Here is a 25,369-nt window from a genome sequence, read left to right as displayed (position 1 = left end):
ATTCTCCATGAAACGAGAAAACATGCTCAAACACAAAAAGCACGCACATTTACATTATTGGGACAAAGACGTACAAGGCGGCCTGTGGCAGCAAACATCCAACTGAAAGCTCAGATGTTTTGGCACAGCTTCCAGTCGGGGATGTTTACAGCAACAGACGACCAGCCCTCAGAAGGACACCAAGCACAAGGTTATCTGGGTGCATTACATCTTGGGGTGCTGTCATCATTGAGTCAATAATGCTAAATCGCGTTCAGTAATGATTACCCCTTACAGTGAACGATCACTTTAAATGCCCTGAATATACAACAACATGCATCTTCTGCATGCAACATCTTAACTTATTTAGCGGCCAAAGCTTACATTTCTAACACCTCCAAATAAACATGGTCTGTACATTATCTCATATTTCCCCATCATCAGCCATATGCAATGACCTAATACCTTGCGTCTGTGTCAAGCTTAATCTATGAGCTGTTTGTTAGAAGAACACTCTCCGGATAGTACTCATTAGCACTTCTGTATTAGTCCATTTGGACAACCAACAAGGTCTGACACAACTGCTACATAAATCCTGTTTTAGTCTAAGAACTTACTGCCTTCTATTAACCATACACTATTCATCTTCATCTTAAGTCATTCCCACAATGTGTTCTAGCCATAGGGTTCTAGCATGACCTACGATAGGTAAATTAATTAGCCCACGTCCCCGTCCTTGATTTCGATTTTTAGCCGATGCATTCACTAATGCCCTCCAATAATTTTAGTTCAGAAACTGCAGAAGGTAAACTCGCACTGATCGCAACAACTGGTTCTCTAAATTCTCGTTTTATCTCTCGTGACCGTGGCTAACATACATAAATGCAAAACACTTTCAACACATAGAACTAATTAATGTAGATCTTAGTAGCTACTAAACTCTGTCTCGGTAACAGTATCCTCAATGCCACGGGTCAAAGAAACTTGCCTCTTCTCGATCCAGCAAGGCAATGAAATGTTGGCATTAACGTTAGCTACGTTACTCTAACTTGGCTGCGAGCAAGCAAGGTCGCAAGACCATCGACCTCATTTTCTAAAGCAATTTGAAATGTCAACGTGCACACACCAATTATTACAAACTCTACGTGCACTGCTGCAAAACAGTGCCGCTAGGATATCTGATCTTCCAAAGACAATACTAACTCAAAGTCCAGTCCAGCGGGCTAGTTTATTTTAGCCTATTAGCTAGCATAACAGCACATAACCTACGATGTTCGGCTAAACTATAACCACAGTGTCCTTTCCAACACCAGTACCTCATTGCATTGCTTCATCCTTGACAGTTCAATCAAACCACTTCAAGTCAAGAGAAAGAGCAATAAAGTCAAGACTAACTACTGTTATTTCCTACGGGTTTTTACTGCCAAATATCTGGTTCCTCCGCCATTCTGTGTCAGTTTCCTTCCGTCTCTCTTGTCTTTAGTTTGACCTTTAGTTACCCGACACTAATATTGACGTAATTGTCATGGTAACAGAGCCCCGCCTGCTACGTGCAGTCGCTTGCGTCCGCGTGAACCCAACAACGAAAGACGTAGCCTATTTGTCACATCAATGTATACCCATTAGCCTATATATATATATATATATATATAATGAAACAATGAATCAGTTGTTACATTTTTGAACGCAAGTATTTATGTCAGCAATTATAAATAATTTTAATATAGCAAACAATTTCAATAAAAAAGTGACAGGGTAAGGTAGGCTATAGGCCTACATGGGTAAATATAGGCCTAGGCTACCCTGGGTTATTTTATTTGGTTTATTTTTATTAAGTGTCTTGATCTAAAGGAGAACAACGCAACTCAAAGAGGCTTGGTATTTTATTTGGTAAACAAGATAAATACAATATTTTTGAAACAACAGGAATTTCAGCATGAACGAATAAGCCCACACATCTATTGGTAAGCATTTGTTTTCTGCCTGTTGCATTCTACACATAAATAGCACAATCATAAAAGGCATACAAGATATTTCTGGGCCAAACATTTTGATTTTGGCAAACAAACAAGGCTCACTCCAATTTCTTTATCACTGCAAGCCTTACACTTGAATATTTGACTCACACACTTCTAAGAATTATCCAGAGCTGCTAGAAAGAGGAATTATTGCCATTGACACTTATGGTATAAATAGACCCACTGAATGAGCTGAAAAATGAGGTGTGATCACAGCCAAACTTGGGTGTGCGTCTGAGTCAGCCGATAAATCTGGCATCTGCAATGTCTGATTTGAAATCGGCATGTGGATGAACTGTTCTTAAGCTGCCATCTCCATGGCACCCTCCTCTTCACCATCTCCTTGGTTGGCACGGATCTCCACCAGTGTGCGAGCAAAGCGGCTCCAATCCTCCGAGTGTGGAACTGCTAGTTGCTGAGAACAAATGAATAGAGTAAAAAAAAAGCCATAGGCATTGAATTGTGTGCTTATGGTACAAGCAACTGATTATCTAGTTTAGGTTCTGGGTATTCCTCGTGTCACTCATGGTACAGGGTACAATATGACACATAGTGATCAGTGAGCAAATCTACTAAGTGAATCCTAAATGTCATTGGTCAGCGACTGATGTGGTGGTGTTTTGATTTGATTGCAGTTATTACCTCTCCTACATCATAGATCCAGACGCGACCCTCTGAGTCTCCCACTGCCACCTCCCTGCCCCCTGATGCCCATCTCACTCGGTTCAGGGCACAGGCACCTTCCACGCTCACACTGGCTGTGGGCACCTGCAAGGGAAATGGAGCTTATCAACTGATTGTTGGCTCTCTCTGTCGCTTTCTCTCTCACTCTCTCTGTCACACACACACACACATGCAAACACACACACACACAGACACACACATACACACACACACACACACACACACATATGCCTTCTGAGAGACATCTTATAGATCTTGCAAAAAAACTAAAGATCAGGGTGATTCAGTTTAAGTTATTAATAAAAATAGGCTATCAATAATTGGAAAGTGTGCTGCTTTGCTCCTTTTGGATGCAGATACATCCTATTGTTGATGCTTCTGGAGACTTGGGAAAGACCAGATTACTGATAGCAAAGAGAAGTATAAAATCAATTTTTACGACAGTCCTGGGAGGCTCATGTGAACTGAGAATGGCAGGGCACAGACCCAACAGCATCTGCTTGGTCATTTTGTAGTTTTTACACAGAACTATGTACACAATGACATTAAAGGTGTGGGTTTTTGAACATTCTAACATAAGATTCCATTCCGCAACAATTCAAGGTTCTAAAATTCTATGTTGAATTCAATGAACCCAGATATTCTTTAGAACGTCATTTTCCAACATTCCAGTTACCCCGGTGTGACGGTACACCTTTAAGGGTTAAGACAGTCTGTTGATTAAGGAATTTATGAATTCCTACTATGTTGTTAGATCTGGTAAACAATATGCCTTTGGGAGCCCTTGGCTCTTGGGTGGGTGGGCTCCCTGCGACTAAAGTCTGGGTGGATTTCCTGCTTGGACTGTCCATGTTTCCTGTTTGTGTCCCAACTCTAACAGGGTCATGCAAAACACAGCAAATACATGCATTCAAAGAACATAAGTTAATGGCCTTCTGCTGTGGTCTTAATTCCCCCTTTGTGCAGTACCATTTCTGCCTTCCCTGTCCCTTACCAAATGGTCTACCCTATGAAGCCAAGATTAAAGATTAGATCGTGCCCGCTGGTTGATGCACAACACTGAGCGCTGCACTATCTATGAGAGCGCCTACCTCTGTGTCATTATTCAGGTTCCACAGGTCCAATCGACTCATTCCATCCACAGACGCGAACAGTGCTGGATGGACAGGTGACCACATCACATCGTAGACATAGTCTGCATTGTCCTCAAAGGAGTAGAGTGGCTTGTTATGCTGTAAGGACAAGTAAGTTGTGTTTGCAAATCATCTGTGTACACATACTGGTTCCTCAAGTCTTAAAGGAGAATTCCAGCGATTTTTCACATAGATCTCTGTTCTTCAAGGTCACCGAGAACTGTTGGTACGGAAAAAACCCCCAAAAACAATCGGTTTCGGTTAGCTCGAGTTGCTGCAGCCAACAGCTAGAGCTACAGTGCTATATTCTGGGGGCTTGTTCATAAGCCCCCATGTTCATGCCCCCGGAGTGTAGCACTGTAGCTGCCTGGCAGCTCTAGCTGTTGGCTGCAGCAACTCGAGCTAGGTAGAACCGATTGTTCGTTTTTTTGTACCGACAATACTCTGTGACCTTGAGAAACAGAGATTTATGTGAAATATCGCCGGAATTCTCCTTTAAGTGAATGTTTGCTGAATGGGCACCATTGTTATGCGTGAAGTGTGTGAGGGATCATACCTTAGTACTCCACAGTTTCACGGTCCAGTCAAATGAGGAGGTGGTGAAAAGATGGGAGAAATCGATCGGGCCCACAGCATTATGGCAACTGATGCCAGTAACTGGGCCTTGGTGTCCTTCAAACATTTCCCCGATGCCAGCCTTACTGAAAGGGACAAAAACAAATGAACACACAGTTACTGTAACAGTGTATGTATTTCCATTTTAGTGCAAGATACATTTAAAGAATTCAGATGCAAATGCCTCTAAACGCCACCTCTGTCAAAAATGAGATAACGATAATGAGTAATGCTCTCCACACCTAGTATACGTTACTCAAATATTTTTACTTCAAAACCCGCTAAATACCACTTTTTTCCTAGTCTGAAATATCGATTTGTAGGCAAGCGAGCCTGATAAAAAAACATTAATTTAAAAGAAAAGTGGTCTGACAGATTTCGAGGGTTTTGCATCTTAATTCAGTTGTACTTCGTTTGTACTGTACACTATACCATTGAGTTTGTGCCTCAGATCAGTATCAGCTTACAGCTTTTAACCAAATGTTGCATCACAGAGTTGTAATACGTCTTAGACTTTCCCTCTAGACATATGCCAAGCAGATGCACACCTGACTTAGCTTGTCATGCCATCCTGGAATAAATCTCAGGGAGTAAGGTCAAACACCTTCGGAATGCTTCTTCACTCACCTTCCATGGCGGGACGCAGTGTACACGGTCCCCTCCTCGCTGCCCACCACAAAATTGTTCACGTCACCAGCAGGGAATGCCATTCCTGTGACTGCCACAGGTTTGGACTTATTATACACCAGCTCCATACTCTCCTGTTCACAAAAATAGATCAACGGCAATGTCCTCCAATCTTCAATCCCAAAAATATACTGTATTTGATGCACTGTTTTAAAGATCCTCTTGAATTCAGCTAAAACACTGGATGACATTTCTCACCATAGGTTGCGAGAGCATGTCCAAACTCCAGGAACACATCTTTCCATCTGTGGATACTGTTATCAAGTTGTTGGCATTCTGAGTACCAACCACATTCACACAGTACACAGGGTGCTGTTGAGAGGAATATACGTGTATTGTCAGCATGTGTCTGTATTGAGTACTTCTGCAAAGCAAATTCATATTAAATACAGTAATTTCCCGTGTACTAGCCGCATTGTGTATAAGCCGCAGGACAGTGTTTTATGCAAGTTAAAAAAAAAAATATATTAATACCATATTAACTGCCCCTTGTATTAACCTCAGAGCTGAATAAATGTTGCAAAATCAATGTATAAATCGCGGCTAATAGTTGGGAAATTACGGTATAAATGAGTTTAGGAAGGATCACTTTTCCCCCATTTACTTGAAAGGAATATGATTTATTCCCAAAACCACCCCTTGACTTGTGTTGTTTGGAAGGCTTTCTAAGCTGTCTGAAGTCACATGAGAGACCAGTAAGAGAGCATTATCTGTTTTCATTTCCAAAATAAGTATAATCACATTGTTACAATCCTCTAGCATCATCTTTATGGGCAGGTCCTGATGGGGAGAGGCAGAGAGACGAACCCAAACTTACTGTGTGTGCAGCCGATGATAGAGGGGTCCTCTGCACAGGGGTCCGGCGGTGGCTGCGGTTATCCCACAACACAATCTGCCCCGAGTACGTTCCTCCCACCACTAGGTTGGGGTGAAACTGAGCAAATCCCACAGACATCACCGAGGACTATGGGGAATCAAAATAGGCCAAATTTGTGAGAAGGGTGGTGGTGGTGGTGGATGGGTCAAGGAGATCAAGAGAGGGACAAAGAAAGGGGGCTTAGGCAGCTTTAATTGCATAACAGGGTTAAATGCACAAATTGGATGCTCAGCATGGCTCATTTTAGAGCCCAACATTGTTGCCTATTGTTTAGATGCTTGGTAATTTAATTGAGTTGATGTTTGTACAAAAGAACATTCAGGTCAGTCTCCATGGTGTGTTTATTTTTGGTTCAGCCCATGCTGAGTATGTAATGAGAGTAAATAAACAGATAATACAATTTTTACTGCTTACTGCTAATACCAGGCTTTGCCACTCTTTCAAATAACCACTGGCAGGATTAAACAGTATTCACTGTTATTTTAAATTGAATTTATGTCTCTTAAATGCTATTATCTAAAATGAGCACCACTAAGTATTGGTTATATTTATGACTAAAATAAAGTTTCTTACTTGACAGTGGAATATATATTCAGGTGTTGTCTTCTTAAACTTCATGTTCCACACAAGCACAACCCCATCTGGTTCGTGTGGCGCATCTTCATTGCTATTGTAAGATGTCACCATCAGCTCAGAGAACTATGGGGAAAACAGTAATGTGAGTTAATGGCATGAGTTATTCCATGTACCTACCACAACAGCAATACAATACCAATAATCTATAAATCCCTCTCTACCTGAGGGGACCAATCCAAGCATGTCACGACTCGATGTTTGGACCAGTGGTCGTCATAGAACAATCGATTGAAAGACAAATTGGATCCGGCCTGCGTATCCCTGGGGGAAGCAATGGTAAAATGGGTGAAACCGTTGCTAATAAAAGCACATTGTGAATTAGTGATTGTATCAGTACGGTCAGCAAAAACACAGAAAGGTTCTGACCCGTCTCTGTCTTCCATATCACGGCCGCTGTAGTCAAAGAAAATGTCTGAATCCTCGGCTAAGGCACGTTCCATCACCCGGATGGTCCGGTCGAAAAACATGAGGAAGTCCTCTGAGTGAGTGATCTGCTGCCTCTCCTCCTCGGTCAGCTCTCTTGGGTGAACTTAACAACATACAGTATGTCCCAACACACCAGCACCACACACACACACACACACACACACACACACACACACACACACACATAATACAGACAAAGTAAAAGGCAATCATGCAAAGTTATGATTTGGTGGTATAAGCCAATATGATATTTTGTCACCCCAAGGTTAGCCCGGTCTATCTGACATTTGAGAAAAATGTGCTTGGATATCCAGAATCATTTAACCACCACTCTTTCAAAACATATGCACTTAGTCATATTATCTAATGCTATCTAATGCAAAAAAATAGTCCTCATCAGATATACTTTTTTTTCGATGATTTTGGTGCATACACTTAAACAGAACTATATCCTCTGATGCATCCTCTTGTAGTGCCTTGTGATTCCTCACAGAGCAGCAGCGGCCATTTTGCGCTCCTACCCTCTGTGGGCTCCTGATTGTCCTCATTATCCAGCAGGTCAGTCTCAGTCTCGGGCTTAGGCACTGGGATCTCTTCATCCTCCTCCTCCTCTGTGGCTAGGAAACAGCCATGTTGTAGGAAACAGTTATGCTTTTGTACCAGTCCTATACCACTCAAGCACCATCAAATAAATTAACTCTACTTTAATCCAACGTGTAACATGCCAACAGGTTTGTTGTGACCCAGTATTAGGGTACCTTCTGACTGATGAGCTGCCAGAGGCGTCTGGGTCTCCTTGCAGTATGTCACAAGCTCCTTGGGCAGTATGTCCACTTGAGTTATTTTGGAGGCACCAAGTCTGTGGACCTTGCGACTAACACAGAGAAAGAAGAACAAAGGAACACCATGTGACTCCAGTACAAAACAAGACACAGTACACAATGGATATCAGTGAATTGATTAATTCCACTCCAACTCATATGCTTATTGACATACCCAACATCAGAGTCGTCTAGTAACTGAAGAACAGAGGGGTCAGTATCCCATTGTAGGGTTCTGAAGGAGCAGAGGGTGTCATATTTGGAAAGGAAAATATAAAATTAGCTACACAACCTGCTAATGAGGTAACAACTCCATTCCATGCAAGGTGTGAAATCAGACAGCGTTTTCGACACTACGTCCACAGCTGGCAGGGGAGATGGTTTTGGTGGGGAGAAAAACAGCCAATGATGCAACTGCACAGATGCTGCTGATGCATGGGATCAGAGTTCACATCTAGAGCTCAGCCATACACAAGTTCACTAACATCGACTTGTCCTTACCTATATCTGAGTCCACATTAAGAGGTGTAAAGGAAAGGAAAACATCAGCTATTTGCAAGGCAGTGCTTCAAGAGGAGATACACTTCAAGGTATTAAGAACAAAGTACCTTTGTTTATTTTTTATTTTTTAAAGAAAAAAATATTCATGTTTCTTGTTCTTTTGAGCATGGTATCTTTACATAAATTGGAGTACAAGTAAATTAAGAATGATCCAGAACAGTAAGATCACTGCATTGGTATTATTCACATGCTCCACATTTCCAGCAAAATCTTTCACCTCAATGAAAAATTTCCACCCTATGAAATGAATCAATCAAAAAAAAAAAGTGCAAGATACATTCACTCATGCATGACTGTGCTCCGTTCATAACATTCCACATTCCATATTCCACATTCCATATTCCACATTCCATATTCCATATTCCATATTCCATACCTTCCCATAGTCCCTCCATTCACTGACTCCTGGCTGCCGGCCTCACTGGGCGTGCTCACTGATTGCGAAGAGGGAGACATAGGGGTTGGGACTAAATAATGAAAATAACAGGTATCCCATGTTAAAAGCTGCAGTGGCTGCACTGAGGGACAGCAGTGACAGACACGGCCAAACCAAAGAGAGAGTGAGAGAGAGAGAGAGAGAGAGAGAGAGAGAGAGAGGGAAGTCCAAATCATCAGGATGGATTGAAATGGTGGTTTGCAAAAAAAAGAGAGAGAAAGAAAGGATCCAAAAAGAAAAAGAAGAGAAGAAATTGTCAAGCGAATTTTCAAAGTTGTTTTAAAAGATGTCCTTATACTTATCAATGTAAAATCCAATTCCAAGTAATGTGTGCTGTTGTTTGTTCTAATAGGAGGTTGGGGAGGGGGAGGGGGGGGATATCAGTCATTTCATCCAGGATTAGGCTTTGCCACAGAGTTCAAGTTAAAGTGCAATATCATTGCAGATGCAATGCACATTACAATGGCACCCATTCAAAGCCCTAAACACCCCTTTTAAAAAAAATAAAATAAAATAACAGGCTCTGCTCTCGCCATTGTTACTATTCAACAATAAGACACTGATAGAGAAAAGTGAAGGAAAATTAGCTATACAGCCCATGCAGCCAACCATCAAACATTTACAGTATGATTATGCATATCAATGAATATCAATCAGTGGTGATGGATGATGATGATTATGCATTATTAGAGGTATGGATTGTCGCTCGATTCTAGACACATAGAGGGTTTTCAGAAAAGCATAAATGTGAACAACGCTGATGCAGGATTCTAGCTTGGATATGATAGAAATGGTATAAATATGGTTTTAACCTAGTTTTGCACAGAATGCTGTATTTAACTGAGGGTGGCCATTTAATATTGAATACAAATTAAAACAAATAATATCACTTATTTCAGCTCCTTCAAAGAGAACCACCTATGCAAGGCTTGTTTATAGAGAGCAACAAAAATAAATGCATACTCAAATAAAGATCTTCAGATGAAGAGAGTCTGTGCTAGATTGTTTATGTGTAAATCACTGTTTCACTCTGTTTGTGTGATATGCAGAAGTAAGGTGTAATCAAAGCACAAGTCAGTTATATTTTTCAATTCTTAAGTGGCATTAAAGCTAAAGATCACTGCTCTTTGCTGCAGAGGCTTTGCTGGGCTCTGAAGTGTATATATCCCCATCCACAAAACATATAGTGCCACACTTGTACCTTCTGAGAAAGGATATTGTTTTTTTCCCTTGAGGAAGTGCTCCTCCCATATATACGCCAGAATCTCCAGTACTATGGCATTTAGTTACTTCCTGATCATGTCTAATATACCACACCTCATGGGTACCTTTGTCAGTTACTTCCTGATCATGTCTAATATACCACACCTCATGGGTACCTTTGTCAGTTACTTCCTGATCATGTCTAATATACCACACCTCATGGGTACCTTTGTCAGTTACTTCCTGATCATGTCTAATATACCACACCTCATGGGTACCTTTGTCAGTTACTTACTGATCATGTCTAATATACCACACCTAATGGGTACCTTTGTCAGTTACTTCCTGATCATGTCTAATATACCACACCTCATGGGTACCTTTGCCAGTTGCTTCCTGATCATGTCTAATATCCCACACCTAATGGGTACCTTTGTCAGTTGCTTCCTGATCATGTCTAATATACCACACCTCATGGGTACCTTTGTCAGTTGCTTCCTGATCATGTCTAATATACCACACCTAATGGGTACCTTTGTCAGTTGCTTCCTGATCATGTCTAATATACCACACCTCATGGGTACCTTTGTCAGTTACTTCCTGATCATGTCTAATATACCACACCTCATGGGTACCTTTGTCAGTTACTTCCTGATCATGTCTAATATACCACACCTAATGGGAACCTTTGCTCTCTGCCCATGGAACTCATCTTCTCTATCTTATCTGGACTGTTTCAAAACTGCAAATGTACTGCATGTGGCTGCTGTTTGTTTGATATATTGGCTGTTGTTTGATTTTTTGTTTTGCCAGCCATTTCTGTTCTCAGAATCAAAGCCCATAGAGTGATATCATTCTTGGCCATATCCATAAATCACAATAATATCACACTACAAGCAATTGGATTTGACCAGTGACTATGAAAGCTTGTTTCTACAGTCATTAGTCTGAACAGAACTGAAATGCAATGATGTAACTAACTGCTCTTTAGATCATACCTTGAAAACATCTAGCGTCTCAAGGATGAAAAGCGGCTTGGCTTTTGGAGTAAATGGGATTGTTAGGGAGTAAGAGGCAGTGTTGTTATGGTGACAGTTTTGTGCTGAGAGAGGATGGGTATTTTCTATGATACCTAATGGGGGCTCTGGTGAGATCCCAATGCTCTGCAGCAGGGCTTCTGTCTCTCTCCGCTTGCGGTCCAAATCCGAATCCTCAGACACGCTCTCTGCCTTCTGCTGAGCCTCTGACTGAAAACGGCGCCATGGACATATGTGTTTGAAAACAGAGCATGAATCGCATTCACTCAGACTCAAAGGGCAAAGTTTTTTTTGAGCATGGCAAGTAAAGAGATGTTGGGTCCTTACCTCCTTCTTTTTCCTCTCCTCCTCCTTCCTTTTTTTCTCCTCTCGGATCTGAGCAAGGCGCTGCTTTTTGCGCTCAAGCTCAGCTTTCAGGTCACTTTTTTCTGACATCTTCGACCACGGCAAGAAAAGAGATCTCTGTATTCAAAAAAGTATGACTGTGATGTGGGTCTTCAGGATTTCTCATGGGAAAAAATCCATGATGGTGATGTTTAGACATCATATATAACGGATCAATTGATGCATGTGCTTCATATATTGAGAGAATGTAACAGTAGCAATGAAATTGTATGAACATGTATAAAGATCTCCAAAATGGTTTGGAGAGATAATAAAAGGCATGAAGCTGGCTATGAACCCCAATGTGAATGGGAGCATAAAAACAGACAGCTTAAACTGCATGCTGCACCCAACCCAATATGAATGCAGCAGCTCAACCTTACAGTGAACATAAACAAATGGAAAAGAATAGGCTACTTGAAATACAAGAACCTAAACCTTTGAGGTAAACATGAAGTAAATTGGTAATCTATTTGAAGACAACTGAGGACAATGGAAATTAATTGCGTGTCTGATTTATTGATACATTGCATGGCGCTTATTATAGATTGACTTGCAATAAGTAATGAGTAGCATAATATGACAAGTGTAAGTGAGACAATGACGGCTAGGCTAGAAAACAGCAAAAATAACAGTCCTATCATCGGTTAGGCCCTATAGTAAAAAAAAAAAAAAAGAACAAAGACGTAGACTAGTCTATGCATGCAAACCTAAAATAGGCTACGTGTTATAGCCTACTCACAGTTGTTAATAAATACAGAAATGATATTGCATGAGGGAAACGGGAATGAGGCTACTCTTGTTTGTTCGCATATTGGGAAACCAAAGGCAATTATATGTAGGAATTATGTCGGCCTTTTCACCGGCCCTTTGACAGTCTTTTACCAGCTGTAGGCTATTTCCAACGAACGTAGATTCATTTGTCGACTACAAAACAACACCACATTTTCATTTTCATAGGCCAACATAGTAAACATCGGTTATAATGGCATTATTCGTACCGTGCGTATTTTCTATTGTTGCTCGCGCAGTAACTGGTTTCTGTTGTTCGCAACAGTCTGCGATTCGAACCGGCGTCCTGCTGTTAAAATTAACAGAATTTCAGGACATCCACAACACAAAAATATAGGCTATACCATACCCCAGTCTGGTTATCGTTGTCAGTCTAGCATCCTCTGGGCGGAAGTGTTCAGTATCAGACGTCACAGCTGAGTCCCTCCGCTTGGAGAAGGCGCGTTGGTCCCGCACTCTGGTGCTGATGAGACGCTCAGACGCATAGCCTATTTCATAAAGTAGGCTATTCTACGCGTTGGATGTGCGTGTTGCCCACATGTATTTAGCACCCCCACCCCCTCCCAATAACAATAATTAAAATGGAATAATCAATAGCAACATTAGGCCTAATAATAAACAAAAGGCTTTTCTTCAATGAACCCTTCTGCCTGAACCTGTAAGTCAGATATGTCAGTCGCACACTTACATATATTCTGCCAGGACTTTTTAAGGATAAATAGCTGTTTGTGACTTTATGAGTACTTGACTTAGAAAGAACCACCAGATGGCGTATATCTTCGCTGCAGGAGTCCCACCGATACTAATCGGTCTTCTAAACTAGATGTACCGCAGAGCGGTACAAAATATGACCGCCGCCCAGTCCTGCACATTCTCTCAGCAAAAATAAATCACACTTGTCAATTTGTCTCCATCTCCCACTCCACCCTCTACTTTTGTGTATGTAAATGAGTGTGTGCATAGTGTGTGTTTGTTTTTGTGTATATGTGTGCTTCTGTGTGTTTGTGTGTGCGTGTGGGTGGGTGGGTTTGCTTGTGAGTGTGTGTTTATCTGTGTGTGTGTGTGTGTGTGTGTGTGTTTTTATGTGTATGTGTGGGTGTGTTTATATGTGTGTGTTTGTGCGTGTGTGTGTATGTATGCGTGAGTGCGTGTGTGTATGTGTTTATGTGTGTTTCTGCATGCCTGTGTGTGCGTGTGAGTGTGGCATGTGTACTGTGTGTGTGTGTGTCTTTATGTGTGTGTGTGTGTGTGTGTGTTTATGTGTGTGTATGCATTTGTGTGTTTATGTGTGTGTGCGTGCATGCAAGCGTGCATGTGTGTGTGTGTGTGTTTCTGTGTATGTATCTGTGTACCTGTGTATGTGTTCTGCAAAAAACTGCTTTTGCTCTCCCTGGGTTGAAGGGCCAGCACAGCACGCAGGGGTGCAATCCCGGAATGAAATAGAGAAATCCCCAAACCCAAACCCACACTGTTGTTCCCCTAATTTATTGTGCTGAGTCAGTTATGGGAAACTACAGCCATCAGTGCAGTCTACAACCTAGAGTCTGAGAAGAACAAACTCAGAAGTCTCAGCTACATCATACTGTATTTCTGAGCGAGTGTGCCTTTAAGTATTTGATGATGCCATTACTGTAAGACAGATAAGACAATGTGGCAACAGACAAACACCTCAGAAATACCACAGGCAGAGAGACACAAGTTTCACAATTTCCTTTACAATTTCTACAAGTTTCATAGAAACCACATGTTGAATCACCTCATACATCTTTACAGCAGAGCCTCTGAATATGGCATTGGTAAACAAGAGGCTTCTTTAAATGGAATGTGGGTTAGGCATCTATTCATGTAATTTTACTTGCACTATAGAGAAAGCTGATTGTTTTGAGAAAAGAAAGAATGATCAAGCTCCCTGCCAATGGGTGTCTGGGAAGTTTTGATGACAGTTCGAGCACAACTCCCATTGACTTCCCATGGAATGGTGGTAGGAAGTAAAAGCCTTAAAAGTGTAATTTGACCAGTTTTAGGCCTATATACATCACAGGCCTCATTTCAATCTGACTAGCCTACATTAAGATGCAAATTGAGGCGCATCTCCATAGATAAGTAGGTTCAATATTTGAAAGGCTGCAAAAACAATTAAATAAAAAACGTAGCTTTTACATATTTGATTTTATTATTTAACAGGATCACTTATAGGCTATTATAATACATTTGGCTGCCCGTGTATCACGTGACGTGATCCCGCAGCAAGTTTGACTTCCGTGTTAACTCTCTTGGGCGCTTATCTCTGGAAACCTCAGGAATGTCAATCGCTGCCTGCATCACAACAAAATGGGAAAGAAACTAATAATCATATCAGTCATTATTGCTGCATTTTCAGCATTTCTTGGTGAACGCGTAATGAACTTAAGGTATGGGAAATGTATGTTAATGAATTGCAATGAATTGTTTGACTGCAACCTGCAACCTTCTTGTAGCCTACGCTCTAAAATATTTAACGATGTCATCTCATCTTGATGATTGCCTGCGAACTTTAAATGAGTGAAAGGATACGTGTCTTTCCTTCTGACTGAAATTGTTTGTAAAGTAGGCTAGGCCTAGGCTAGATTGTCCTTGACGAACAAGCACACAATCTGATACGACGAGTTATTATCGCTAACTTGGAACATGATCGCTGCTTCTTCTATGTGTGTTTTAAAGTTGAATGTTGATAGACTTGCGCGCCGCTGCAGCCGCCTATTTTATCCTTCTGCGTCGAATCGACGGCGTACCCCCGCAGACCCCTCTGCGTCGTCGCGAACCCCTCCGACCCCTCCGCCGTAGCTCGACGTGCACCTCCAAAAAATTGTAATTTCGCAGACCGCAAGGACTGTGATTGGTCAACTCGTCCTGTGTGTTGATGGTCGGTGTCATAGGCTCACCGTTATTAGAGCACTACAGTCTACTTAACATGTGGTCTCAACTTTAAGGGAATAGTAAGGCTAATGGGTTGTTTTCAACTACCAAGTGGTGGTTAGTTAATGATGTTTGTCAGCCTTTTGCAGACATCCCAACCTGCAAAAAGCCATTTCAGGGAGGTACCCCCCCCCCCCCCCACACACACACACACACACACAAATAAATAAATAAAAAATAAAATAAATATAAAAAAATATTTAGCCTTCTCATAGTGAAATAGTGATGAATAGCCTATGTTTGTTAATTAATTGTCTCTACTCAGCACACCAAAATAAGGAAGGCCTATAGTTAGAAATTGTGATAATAAAAAATGTAGATTTTGGTAGTTTGGTCTTTATGTAGCCTTGGCAAATAGCCATCTAGTAGGCTAGTCTGGAATAATATGCACATGAAATGACACTTGTTAAACTCACCTCAGCATGTCTTTTGCAATCACTTAACCCGCCATGGGCAATGCTACAGTCACTGTTACAAACAGTGCAGCATGCAAGACTATCGTTATTTTGAACTCTTATGAGACAAGGGTAGGCCTACACTTTCGTGTAGTCTGATGTGAAATGGGTCCTTAAAGGGGGGCACTCTGCCTCTGCCATGACGCTCCTGTTCCTATACTGAACTGAACATGAAACAGGCCTATCAGGATGCTCTCTGTCTTGAACAGCCACACATGCACTACCTCTCTCTCTCTCCATCCCCGTCGTGTGCGCGCTACACTCAGATGCACACACGATTTGAAGTTTCGGTCTCGTGTGCGCGCTCTTGCTCACTCGCTCTAGATTCCGGGAGATTGTATCTAATTTGCGGGCATCAGGGAACCGTTATCAATATGCGGGAGACTCCCGGAACTTCCGGGAGACTTGGGATGTCTGCTTTTGGCAGATAAAAAACTGTGCCCATCATTTAGCCTCCATATAGGCTACTCACAGTAACATGAGAACATCTTAAAATAGCATGCGGTGACTGTTGGTTCCTGATAAGATATGAGTAGCCTCCATGACTCATTTCTTAATTTACATTAATTTGAAACCATCTAATCCTATGAGGCTTACCTTCTCCCCATAGCTTATAGTACACACGCTATTTCACCAATAAACAAATTCTCAGGTTTCATCACCGCCTGAGGTATTGGAAAGGTCTGGCATGCAGTTGTAACAGGTTTGCAAATATTCTGGAACTCAGAATGTAGGGCCTACCTGTTTTATTTTACAGAAAGAAATGTCATGCTAATCGGGAGCTGATCCAAAACCACCTACCCAATTGTAAACATATCAAAGGCCTTGGTATGTATTGTAGATTATTGTTAGATGTGATTGCATGATCAAAACTTATAAAAGTATATTGTTGTTATAATCATTATTGATTATTCTAGATGATCTTTCTCTTGTTAAAGTAATATAACATAGTTTTTTAAACATTAAAGTAACAAAATAATGTTGATGGTACTACATATGAATCCATATATTTACATTCTGTATATGGATTCATATATCAACTCCTGCATTATATTGCCTTAACAGAATATGGATCAGAAGATATCACCATACTTCCAGATGGACAGGCACTCATCAGTACCGTAAGTGGCAAAGTGACTGTGGCACCCATTTATGCTCTCTTATGAGCTACACAAAAGGAAATATAAGGAAGGGGTTTGCCTGCCCGGTTTGGCAATGTCCTAATAAATTAGGTTAAATAATTAGTGGCACATTTATGCTTGTACAGTATAGTTTTATGTAGGCTATAAAACCTGTCCTAGCTTTTATTATCAACATAGAGAGTGAGGTTTGTTTTCCTTGTTTTATTTGTACTGTACACCCCCCCCAAATGATAAACCAAAAAACAGTCCCTCATATCCTCAGGGTCTGAAATACCCAGGCATGTCGTTCTCAGATGACCCTGGGAGAATATTCATCCTGGACATGGAAGAGGACAGAATGAAACCTGTCGAGCTGCGCATGGGAAGAGGATTTGACCTCGAGTCTTTCAATCCCCATGGAATTAGCACATACACTGACACTGGTGAGCTCATCTCTTGACCAAACTGACTCTAGCATTCTTTTTGCTTTTGCCCTTCTTTGTGTATACATTTGTATGTGATGATGGATACCAAAATGTAGTTGCACACAGTAAGTGTAATTGGTTAAATCCCCAGGTACCCATAAAAAAGCCATGATGGCATAATTGCAGCAAACATACTAACACACAGATACACTTTAATGTTCACCCTTTCAACATAGATGGTGCCATATACCTCTTCGTTGTCAACCATCCTCAGCTTCAAAGTCAGGTGGAAATATTTAGATTCCTGGCGGAAGAAAATTCCCTTGTGCATCTGAAAACAATAAAGCATGAACTCTTGCACAGGTAAAGGTGTGTCAGGTGAAACTAGTATTATATTGTATGATGTCTTTCAGCGAACCTATCTACAGCAACTTACTAAGCTAACGGACCAGTACACTCACTGACCCTTATCTGTATCTCTTGCAGTGTGAATGACGTAGTGGCAGTAGGAGTGCAGAGTTTTTATGCCACAAACGATTACTACTTTACCAATGGAATTCTGAAAATGTTTGGAATGCTTCTCTCCCTGCCCTGGTGTACTGTAACCTACTACAGCCCTGAGGAAGTTAAAGTTGTGGCAGAAGGTTTTTACATGGCAAATGGCATCAACATTTCTCCAGACAAAAAGTATGTTTTCAAACATGTGTATGAGTATCTTCTGTGCTGCAAGATGGTTACTAATGGTTCTTACTTCTTCTTACAGGCACATATATGTGGCAGATCTATTCGACAGCAAAGTTCATGTGATGGAGAGACAAGACAGCAATGACTTAATACCTATGAAGGTAATCTGCTATCTTGCATGCGCTGTAGATATTAAAAGAAAAATACACATCACCTGTTGTATCTTTCCTAGATGGTTTGTGGTTGTGATGTTAACAGTCTGTAAACTCATGTCAGCAAGCAGTTACTGCAAGTGATGACAAAGAACTGAGATCAACTGAGCAGAGAATTTGACTCTTCTCAGAATTGATTTATTAGCTTGAGGCACAGTTCATGCGAGCTCAGTTGTGTACAATTGACAAATAACTTGTGTAATAAGAAAGCTGATTTTAATCTATTTACAAAGCATTTACACATCTTGGATATTTCCCCTTTTACTGTTTTTATAAATGGAATCTTGATCAATTTAATTTTCACAATAATTTACAAAAATCCCCACTTTAATGTCAAAGTGAAAGTTATGTTATGCAAAATAAACAATTGCAGACATATTCACCCCTTTCAAGTCATCATTTAGTAGATGCACCTTTTGCCGCAATTAAAGCATGAAGTCTGCATGGATAGGTCTCAATTAGGCTTGCACATCTGGATGCTGCCATTTTACTCAAGCTCTGTCAGGTTGGAAGGGGATTTGGGTGTGAACAGCCCTTTTCAAGTCCCGCCACAGATTTCCTGTAGGATTGAGGTTTGGGCTTTGACTCCAGAACATTCACCTTGTTGTCTTTCTGTGTAGTTTTCCCTTTATCCTTCAGCTCTTTAGCCGCGTTTACATGGACGTTTCTGGAACTTTCCCTTTACAAGCCTTCCAGGGCCTGATGTTGAGAAGCATCCCCACAGCATGATGCTACCACTACCATGCTTCAAATTAGGGATGGTGTGTTTGTGATGATGTGCAGTATTTGGTGTCCACCAAACATAACATCTAGTCTGATGGCCAACAAGCTCAATGTTGGTCTCATCAGACCGAAGAACCTTCTTCCATTTGACCTTGGAGTCTTTGGGCGAACTTTAGTCGAGATTTAAAAAGAGCTTTGCCACTCACCCATAGAGCTTTGACTGGTGAAGAACTTGGGCAACAGTTGCTGTATGTATAGTTTCTCCCATCTCAGCTGTTGAAGCTTTTTCAGAAACTTCTTCAGAGTTGTCATTGGTTATTTGATGGCCTTGGTTCCACAAACTTGAACGGTCACTCAGTTTGTGGATACTGGCCTGGTCAAGGCAGATTTACACATTTGTAATATTCCTTTAAGATGGATCAATTGTGTTATTTTGTCTTCATGGTGGAATTGTAGCCAGGAATACCGATTGACCAGTGACTGGACCTTTCTCTATTATTACTATACCATATATATATATATATATATATATATATATATATTCATTGCATTTCACTAATTGTGAGACTACTAGCACTAATTGACTAGACTGCTGTTGATTTAAGTCAGTCACTTTAAGGGGTGGTGAATATTTATGAAATCGCTTATTTTGTATTATATTTGTCGTAGACATCTGCTTTCTCTTTGACATTGAAGAGGGTATGTTTCTAAATTATAGTAAAAAGGCCAAATTAAATCAATCAAGATTTGGTGAATACTTTTTATAGGCACTGTACATCTAACAAACAGTGTATACACAGACACTGTGAAGTTTTTGGATAATTATTAAATGTAGGAAGTGTATGAGTAGATTAAAAGTTGTATTTTAACAGTGCTCTACTGGGTTTGTTTCAGTTTGTGGATGTGGGATCACCTGTGGATAATATTGAAGTGGATCCTGAGACTGATGACTTATGGTTGGGGTGTCATCCTGATGCCTGGAAATTTTTTTCCAATAACATGGAGGACCCACCAGGTTCAGAGGTAAGAGCACTGTCTCAATCAGTGTTAAAGCAACTACGAGTTATTTTACCCTAAAACAATGATTTTAAACTCATTTTGATGCTACACTGACTTATACGGAGGATGGAACCTCTGACATTGGCGATGCATGCCTAGAATGCCTATGCCTTATATTACTGTTTAAGGGTAGGAGGGAATCATGACTCTTTTTAGAGTCAGTAGTTAGTTTAGAGTTGGGTACCCCCTTAGCTTAAAATGGATACCCAATGCGTTGAAAATGTAAAAGGAGAATTCCTACATTTTGTTACTTTAATGAGAAAAGTATCTTTAAGTATACTTTCTCATGAAATCCAGGTTTGTAACAAAGGTAATACTTAATATGTACCTTGTGTTTTCACCTTTAAAAAAACAGGTTATTAAGATCACAAACATCCTCTCTGACCAGCCGACCGTGACACAGGTGTATATGGATGATGGGAGTGTGATCATCGGTTCCTCTGTGGCGGCGACCTACGGAGGAAAACTCCTCATCGGCTCAGTCCATCACAGGGCCCTATGCTGTGATCTTAATTAGTCACTCAACAAGTCTTGGACTGTTCAACTCATCGGCCTACTTACAGAAGCTTACCAATATACTGTAATAATGTTTGTAATTCATAAATAATGTGAGACTTTCTCTAGCCATGTGAGAGGATTTATAAGCTGTCATGTGCATTGAACTGTAGGCTACATGAATGTATAATGTACATGTACGACATGCATCATTGCACTTGAACATAAAAACCTGTTGGAATTACCTACCTCCTTAAGCCAAGAAGCTTGTTTACACTAATAGCAATGTAGAAGTTGCTATTTTTCAGAATGGTTTGTAGAGCTACTCAGGATGGGCACAAATACATCAAAATGTAGGCTATTTCCAAATAAAATACCAAATACCCACCTTAAAAGTGTATCAAAATAACCTACAAAATACAGCAGCCAAAACATGTATCAAAATAAAATACTGTATTTTTGTATTTTCAAAATACTACAAAAAGCAAGAGACTCTTCCATAATCAGTCAACAGATTAGATATGCTGAACCCTCATGTTACATCCCAATATAAACCTCTGCCAGGGTCGGCGCCAGAGAGCAACGGGTGGGGGGGCCATGAGCACTGACGGGGGTACCTCACCTCACTTTTATAAGTTATTTTTCCAAAATTGCCATATAATAAAGAGCATCCTTCGAGCCTTTTGGATAACTGAAACAATATGATCATGGGGGAAAGTAGTGCAAGAACATAGCGGTCATGGCCTATAATGTTTAATAGACTTGCACACAGCGTTTAATAGAATAGTTGCATACATAGACATATATAATAAAGGCTAAATGTCTCGTCCGCGCCGCTGGCCAATGGAGGTCGACGTCTGCACCTCGCGGCCATCTTGCCACAGTCAGCTCACTAACTCATAACATTGTGTTTCAATGGTGCATACTTTTTAAATAAACATAAGTTGCTCAATTTTCTACAGATTTTCAAACGGTTTGGTTTGTTATAAACGTCAGAGATGTAGTTATGACACTGCATACTTATGAAAAATTATAACTTAAAAATGTTAAAGCATCCAGCTACGTTAATAATGTTTGTAAGAAATCAAACCGTTTGTAAATCCGTCAAGATTTCAGCGAGATAAGAGTATTTGTAGGCCTATTTGTGCAGATCATCACCTTACATCAAGTACCACAGAGCTGACCAGATAGCTTGCCTGTGACAAGATGGCCGCCGGTGATGCCTTTATTATGTACAGCGGGGAAAATAAGTATTGAACACGTCAACATTTTTTTCAGTAAGTATACTTCCAATGAGGCTATTTGCATGAAATTTTCACCAGACATTAGTATTAACTCATCCACCCATATAAAAAAATCCAAACATTAAAGTCCATAGGTACAGTTATGTGCAATAAAGTGGAATGACACAGGAAAAAAGTATTGAACACGCCTGCTGAAATTTCTTAAATACTTTGTAGAAAAGCCTTTATTCGTAATGACAGCTTCAAGGCATTTCCTGTATGATGAAACTAATGAGTCACAGTATTCTGGTGTGAGTTTGGCCCATTCTTTTAAACAGATAGTCCTTTAATATTGAAGATTTCAGGGGTCCCTCTTGTGAATCCTGATATTTAGTTAACTTCCAAAACTGTTCAATTGGATTGAAGTCAGGGCCTTGATTTCCTTTCTCTGAAATCAATTGAGAGCTTCCTTTGCTAAATGGTTTGGATCATTGTCCTGCTGGAAGGTCTAGCCATGTCTCATCCTCATCATCCTGGTGGATGTAAAGATTCTCCCAGAACAAAATGACTCCATTCATCATTCCTTCAACTGTATGAAGTCTGCTAGTACCATGAGATGAAAAACAGCCCACACCATGATGCCACCACCTCCAAACCTCCATGTTGGTAGGGTATTTTTAGGGTGATGCACAGTGCCATTTCTCCTCCAAATATGGTGTGTAGTATGACATCCGAAAAGTTACATTTTTAACCAGAATACATTCTTTCAGTATTTCATAGAATTGTTCAAATGTTGTGTAGCAAACTTTCAACGAGCTTTAACATGTTTTTCTTCAGCAATAGAGTCATGCGGGGTGAGGGTGCATAGAGGCAATGGCGGTGGAGTGCATTACCTATGATTTTCTCTGTAACAATTGTACCTGCTGCCTCCAAATCTTTTTGGAGTTTTCTCAGTGGTCCTTGGCTCTTGGGCTACTCTTCTGACTATCCTTCTGACTTCCTGGTCAGAAATCTTGCAAGGAGATCCTGTGCATGGCCAGTTGATGATGTAGTGATGTTCCTTCCACTTGCAAATAATGGCTCCAATACTGCTTGCTGGATGATTCTGAAGTTTTGAAGTGCATCTGTAACCAGTTCCATTAATATGTTTTGCAACAATAAGGTTGCAAAGATCTTGGGAGAGCTCTTTGCTTTTACCCATCATGAAATGTTTCTTGTGTGACACCTTTCTAACAAAAAACCTTTTTATAGCTCACCAGTATTTACTAACCCAGCTTATATGAATTTGCACAGATAGGAGGGATAATTTCTCTAACTACTTATAGATTCCAGTTTGTTCCTTGCCATTCCTTGTGTTTGTGTACTGCTTTTTCTTAGCGTGTTCAATACTTTTTCCCTATATGCCATTCCACTTTTTTACTCATAACACTACTTTTAGACATTAATGTTTGGATTTTTATATATGTGTGGATTACCTAAGTTAATACTAATGTCCGGCGAATAGCCTCACTGGAAGTATACTTACTGAAAAAATTTTTGACGTGTTCAATACTTATTTTCCCCGCTGTATATCTATGGTTGCATAGGCTACAATACAATAGGCTATAACAGACTCACCACTAGCAGGCCTAAGCTAGAGCTGAGTGCAAAATCTGATCATCACTGTGTCTTTCCATTCATTTTGAAATTTTCTTGTAAGATCCTGCCTTAAAAGCAAATTGCACATAGGGCCTTCTGATAATATTGTATAATTATTTATTCTTTATTTCAGACCCATGGGAATCCATATCACAGTAAAAAAAAACAGTAGAAAAAACACACAGGGTAAAAATACAAAGAAGCCTCCCACAATGTTCAATGTCTAGCATACAGACATTTTCGCCAATGGTTCAGTCTGGAAGAAAATCTGACAGAACTGCGTACAGGATTAGACAACACAGCAATTAAGTCATTTTCTGACAGAGATACCCTACACATAAATCTATACATCAGATTGGGTAAAACAGCAGAGCAGGTAGGTACCCCAACACTGACAAATAACTGGCTTGCACTGGAGCTTCTTGGAGCTCTCAACAGTAGCCTCATGCTGTCATTATACGCCACTGTGAGTTTTCTAATGCTGCTTTGCTTATTATAATTACACCATAGGTGGGCAGTGTACAAAGGTATACAGTACACTCTGAAGAGTGATATTTTCACAGATATGGAGCACATGCTAAACTTACGACCCAACATGTTTGCTTGAGCATACAGCTTCCGTCGCTGCCTATAGATATCTTTGTCATCAGACAGGTCATTTGCAATAATATGGCCCAAATATGTAATCTCACTGCACACACTGAGTGCAGTGCCAGAGAGATAGAAGTCAGGGAAGGTTGACTGTCTTCTTTACTTCGGATAATCATGATTTTACTCTTTTTAGCATTGTATTTTATATCAAAATCAATACCATACAGCTGTTGGAGACCAGCACTATATGGGCTAAAAATGACCAAATCATCTGCGTACATAAGGTGATTAATTAGTGAGTCACCAATTCTACAACCTGTACCACATACATTTAAGATAGAGGACAAATCATTCATATATATTAAAAAGAAAAGGAGACAGAATTCCGCCCTGCTGAACACCATTAGTCACTTGGAATGGAACAGATGTTACATTCCCCCATCTCACTCTCATTGTCTGATGCCAGTACCAATAGACCAAGATTCTAATTAAAAAAGCAGGGACCCCACTTTTAGACAACTTTAAAAATAATGTATTATGATTAACACGATTGAATGCTTTAAGCATCAATGAAGCACATGAACATTGTGGATATTTGCCTATTATATTTATCTAAAATTTCCTTTAGTGCAAAAATACTGCAAAAATATTGCAACATTAAACGTAGGCTATGTGATCACTCAAAATGTTCTTTAAAGTACAGAACTAATTCTAACATATTTACAAAGTGGCTAGACAGAGGCACCAAATGTGATAGAAAGTTTACGAGCGAACAGGACACGGCATGGCTTTTAGTATTTTGTGCTGCTCTGACAGTCCACTTTTATTGACTGTTAGTCTACTGTTTTTGAGTTTGGAGATGTACTGTTTTTGAGTTTGAAGATGTACTGTGTCATAGCATGTAGGCTATGAATGCTGACTCCACAACTGTTGCACTTTCCAGCCAGTTGGTGTAATAGATTGCCCACTATAGTGACAATAACTCAAAGACAAACAATCCAAATGGATAACTTATTTATACATTTAAACTAGGTAGCATTTTAACCTTTTAAGTTAATTAACACCATCCCTACCACGCTTATGGTGAGTTTCATCACAGTTGAATAATTTTGTATACACCTGAAACAACCTCTATCAATTTAAATACAAAAAAAGTAAAAATAAAAAAATCAGGTTGTCACATTACAGTAAAACCATCCAATCAGTTAAGCCAATTAGAAGCCAATTATTATGACATTATCAATCATTTCTTATTTAAAATGTGCAAAATTGGAGATGTCCTTGTTTGAGGTATCTTGTCAAGTTACCACTGAATTTCACAGGTCAGAGAACATAGACAAATTTAAAGTCTAAAAAAACTGTAAAACAGAAAAAAGAAAGCAAAATAGCAACTATGTTGCGATATATGCTTGTGAACTCACATCCTTGTGCTGTCCTTGTGTGAGCAAAGGAGTGTGTGTAACTTTTGCTAGTCACATCTCTTCAGTTGATGCCTTTAA

At 40.2% G+C, this 25,369-nt stretch overlaps 2 protein-coding genes across 2 annotated transcripts; one reads left to right on the top strand and one right to left on the bottom strand.

Annotated features, from left to right (window-relative positions):
• Positions 1-1,844: 1,844 nt before the first annotated feature.
• Positions 1,845-12,584, bottom strand: dync1i1b (dynein cytoplasmic 1 intermediate chain 1b). The gene is made up of 17 exons (XM_076279508.1): positions 12,499-12,584; positions 11,441-11,575; positions 11,209-11,323; positions 8,814-8,871; positions 8,052-8,111; positions 7,814-7,929; positions 7,577-7,672; positions 6,996-7,158; positions 6,791-6,890; positions 6,567-6,692; positions 5,934-6,080; positions 5,315-5,428; positions 5,057-5,190; positions 4,371-4,515; positions 3,773-3,913; positions 2,640-2,765; positions 1,845-2,412 (listed from the first exon to the last, which is right to left on the bottom strand). Exons 2-17 carry the CDS (start codon positions 11,546-11,548, stop codon positions 2,299-2,301), a joined length of 1,863 nt encoding a protein of 620 aa, XP_076135623.1. The 5' UTR covers positions 11,549-11,575; positions 12,499-12,584; the 3' UTR covers positions 1,845-2,298.
• A 1,961-nt stretch (positions 12,585-14,545) lies between these two features.
• On the top strand, positions 14,546-20,666 carry LOC143119335 (serum paraoxonase/arylesterase 2-like). Its single transcript, XM_076280764.1, has 9 exons — positions 14,546-14,700; positions 16,457-16,527; positions 16,765-16,820; positions 17,104-17,263; positions 17,482-17,608; positions 17,732-17,932; positions 18,009-18,090; positions 19,759-19,887; positions 20,279-20,666. Exons 1-9 carry the CDS (start codon positions 14,621-14,623, stop codon positions 20,438-20,440), a joined length of 1,068 nt encoding a protein of 355 aa, XP_076136879.1. The 5' UTR covers positions 14,546-14,620; the 3' UTR covers positions 20,441-20,666.
• The last annotated feature ends 4,703 nt before the right edge of the window (positions 20,667-25,369 follow it).

This window comes from Alosa pseudoharengus, unplaced genomic scaffold (genome assembly GCF_046254945.1).
Source record: "Alosa pseudoharengus isolate Yale_2024_CS ecotype anadromous, Long Island Sound unplaced genomic scaffold, YU_APseudo_1.1 YU_APseudo_1.1_scf_12, whole genome shotgun sequence".
NCBI lineage: Eukaryota > Metazoa > Chordata > Actinopteri > Clupeiformes > Clupeidae > Alosa > Alosa pseudoharengus.
Note: the sequence above shows the minus strand (reverse complement) of the source record. Positions and strands in the feature narration are given on the sequence as shown.